We start from the raw sequence: 3,534 nt of genomic DNA on the forward strand, positions 1-3,534 counted from the left end.
GAACCGATCCTCCTCTGCCCCAGGACACGCTGGGGTGTCCTGCTTTCCACAGCACGAAGGCAAAGGGTCCGCTTTGACTTCGGTGGAAATGTAGGAGCTGAGCTCAGGCTCCTGTCTTCAGGAGTGAAGTGAGAAGAAATACAATTAATTTTTAATTTCCTCCATGCTTCATCTTTTCCAACATGGTTTGTTTTTTTTTTTCCAGAGGAAATAGAGAAGAAACTTAACATTTATCGGAAAGGCTGCAAAATCTGGAAGATGCTGATATTTTGCCAGGTACATGAAAGTTGTTTTGCGCTTGGGTGGTTTGTCTTTTTCTATAGAGAAAATTACATAGAGGAACCGATATTCCAAAGTCAGGCTCTGTTAAAGAACTGCCTTGGTACGGCTTTCATTTCTCATTTCCCCGGCCACCGAGCACTCGCAAGCTGCTGTGACAGCAGGAAATAAAGTCTGATTTAGTGTGGCCAAGTGCAGAGCTGGGCTGCTGCTCAGCTGCTTTCAAGGAAACCAGGCACCCGCGTTAGCGCAGACCTCCTCCGGAGGAGCCTGGAGAGGGGAACGGGCGTTTGCGAGGTGATGGCGGTAGCAATATACAGGTTCGGAACGGCAGTGACAGTGGTGTGCGTTGTGGATCGCACAGGCAGGTGACGCCGCCCGGGGCTGGGGCCAGCGGACGCAGGAGAGGGCTCAGGGTACGGGCTGGCTGAGCCGTGGGGGGCACAGAGCCAGGCCCTGCTGCGTCCGGGGCTTGCCGGGGTTTTCCTTCCCAACTCCCTTGTTCCCAGGGTGGTCAGCCTCGGACTTCCCCGGCAGCTGCATAAGGAACCCTGCAATGAGAAGTGGGGAAGGTTACCTAACCTCAACTCCCTCCCACAGGCCCAACGCTGCAAAATCGCAGGGTTTGCAGCACGCTGACCTGGACCTTGTGACTCAATTTCCCTGATTTTGTGCTCAGTGCACTGCCACAGCCGAGCCTGCTGTGCTCAGCTTCTCCTCTGCCTGCCACGGCAAGTCCCCTGGCATCCCCCGATCAGAGGGACTTTCCTGTCTTCCCCGTTACCCTCCAGCCACCCACAGTGAGGATTTTTGTCTATTATTGGGCCTTTCCAGACTGAAGTGGGCATATAACAGTAAAACCCGGACACGCTTTCCACATGAATATTTCCTGAGCAAGTGCCTGTGGTGTCTGCTGGAGGCTGGAGCGGGGTGCCAGCCGGGCGAGCCTGCTCTGCTCCCTTGTGGCACTGCTGGGTATGGTGTGCGGGACAGGAGACACCCAGGGCTCCTTCCTGCAGGGCCTGTGTAAAGCGGTTCCCAGCTGCCTGTCTCTCTCTCGCAGGGAGGTCCCGGTCACTTGTACTTGTTAAAGAACAAGGTTGCCACCTTCGCCAAAGTGGAGAAGGAGGAAGACATGATCCTGTGAGTGCCTGCCTTGTGTTCTGGACCCTGACAGCGTTTCCTGCTCGGTTCGCTCAGCGTTTGTAGCACACAGCCTGAAAGAAGTGGAGGGAGCTGGGGTGGCTGGGTCTGGGGAAGAGGGGCCGAGGGGGACCTGGTAGCAGCCACCAGCTCCTTCGGGGGAGTTGCAAAGGTGACGGAGCTGAGCTGGTCCCTGGGGTGGTGTGGCCCTGTGACAGGTCACCAGGAGATTTATGCTTTCATCTGCTGTGATGTGTCTCTCTGGACAAGAGACTATCGAAAGGGGGGAAAAAAAAAGAATGTATTTCCTCTCCTAACAAAGGCCTTGCTGACCAGAAACCAGACCGTGCCCCTCGTGCCTCTGCGGCTCAGCCGTGACTGAGACAGCGTTTCTAAGCAGGTGACGAGTGGCAGAAATCCAAACCGTTCCCCCCCAGCTCCCTCCAGTAACCGCCCTCCTAATTGCAGGGGGAAATGGAATTTGCCTCTGCAAAGCCCGCTCAAAGTCCAGCACGTTCCTGCGGAGGATTTTCACTAGCATGCCAGCCCGTCAGCTGGGGCTGCCGGGGCAGTTTTGCTTCTTGCAGAGTTCAGCTTTGCCTGTTTTGCTGCCTGCTCGCTTGTGCCAGCTCTGGCTCGCTGATTTCTGATGGGGAAGAGGATGTATCCCAGCCTGTTCCTATGCAACTTGTCGTTGGCATGAGAACTGAGTATTAAAAATCAACATCTGTTCGGCGCACTCATGCTCTGGCACAAACACTGTCAGTAAAATTCTACGGCACGTGCGCGTGTGTACACGCTTCTTCTGAACACATTCCGGGCCCAGCTGGTCCGAAGCCGCTGATTCAGCTGTGAACACGCAGCAGAAAACTTGGGAAAGTGAATGTCTCCACCCAGCCTCTCTGTCCCTGGGAGGCCGTCCTGAGGAAGGCTGCGGCTGCGCTCTGAGGGCAGACCCCACAGAGGAGCTGCAGAGCCACCAGGAGCCTGCTTGAACCTGCTGCACAGGGGCGGTGGTGGCACCTCATGTCCCCGGGCACAGCTTGTCGCCTAACGTAAGGCAGGTCTGCCCGGCGGGCAGCGCGGAGCGCTGGAGGAACAGCCTGCTTTGGTGGGGTCTCTCTGGCTCCCTCCTGCTGTCCTCTGCTGGCGCCGTGCTCTGGAAATGAAGCAGGGCACTAGCTGCGCTCAGATCGGGGATGGGCAATTGCTGATGGAAGTGGGAGAGAGGAAACTGGAGGAAGCTGCTAGAAGAGCAGGTGCTTAGTAAAACCGTCTAGAAGTGCTCCTGGTGGACTTTGCTCCCTTCTCTTCACCTTGGAGCTTCCTTGGCTTGATGGGCTGCTCTTCCTTCTCTACCGCGTGACTTGTACAGCTCCTCAGGCCCTTGCTCTGCCCCTTCTCTTCCTCATCCAAGAGCTGGGCTTGCTTCTCAGGCTACAAGCCTCAGGCCACTTCTGAGCAGAGCGTGCAGGCGCGTCCGTGTGCTTGCTCATGCGTGTGAGGAGATAGGTGAGGGGGGGTTAATTACGTATTTTGTTCTTTCCTGTTTCTTCCAGCTTCTGGAAGAGGTTGAGCCGGCTGATGAGTAAAGTCAATCCTGAACCAAATATCATTCACATCATGGGCTGCTATGTTCTCGGAAACCCCAATGGGGAGAAGGTAAGAGCACCCTGGGCCACCTCTCTGTGAAGGTCCCCTGGGTAGCACCAAGCCCAGGGAGGCAACAGACACACCGTGAAGTCTAAGCCTTCCTCTTCTGCTGTGTGGGAACATGCTGCCATCCTGCCCCATGAGTGGCTGTGAGTGAGCTGTGCCCTCCCCAGAGGGCAGGGGAGGAATGGCAGGTGACGTACAGGACGAATGCTGAAGCCCTTGAGGAGAACAGTCCCTCGAAGCACTTCATTTCTTTACTGCTGAGCTAGAGGTTTTAACAGACAGGAGGGGAAGGTTTCCTGCAGCTAGGGAACAAGGATGGGCTATTGGGGTGCCCTTTGTTTTTAGCTAACTGCTCTGTTTTCCTTTCAGCTATTTCAGAATCTGAAAAACTTAATGAATCCTTATAGGGTTGCCTTTGAGTCTCCACTTGAACTATCAGCTCAAGGTAATTTA

General features: G+C 55.2%; 1 protein-coding gene across 1 annotated transcript in view; it reads left to right on the top strand.

Annotated features, from left to right (window-relative positions):
* NSMF (NMDA receptor synaptonuclear signaling and neuronal migration factor) overlaps nt 1-3,534 on the top strand; it is a gene marked incomplete at its 5' end in the record, with an annotated part of 36,300 nt that overhangs the window by 29,947 nt on the left and 2,819 nt on the right. The window contains 4 exons of the mRNA XM_010144605.1: nt 206-276; nt 1,343-1,422; nt 2,982-3,084; nt 3,451-3,526. Coding sequence (XP_010142907.1) covers nt 206-276; nt 1,343-1,422; nt 2,982-3,084; nt 3,451-3,526 — 330 coding nt within the window. The remainder of the gene's footprint in view (nt 1-205; nt 277-1,342; nt 1,423-2,981; nt 3,085-3,450; nt 3,527-3,534) is intronic.

Source organism: Buceros rhinoceros, unplaced genomic scaffold, assembly GCF_000710305.1.
Source record: "Buceros rhinoceros silvestris isolate BGI_N320 unplaced genomic scaffold, ASM71030v1 scaffold18811, whole genome shotgun sequence".
NCBI classification, from domain to species: Eukaryota; Metazoa; Chordata; class Aves; order Bucerotiformes; family Bucerotidae; genus Buceros; species Buceros rhinoceros.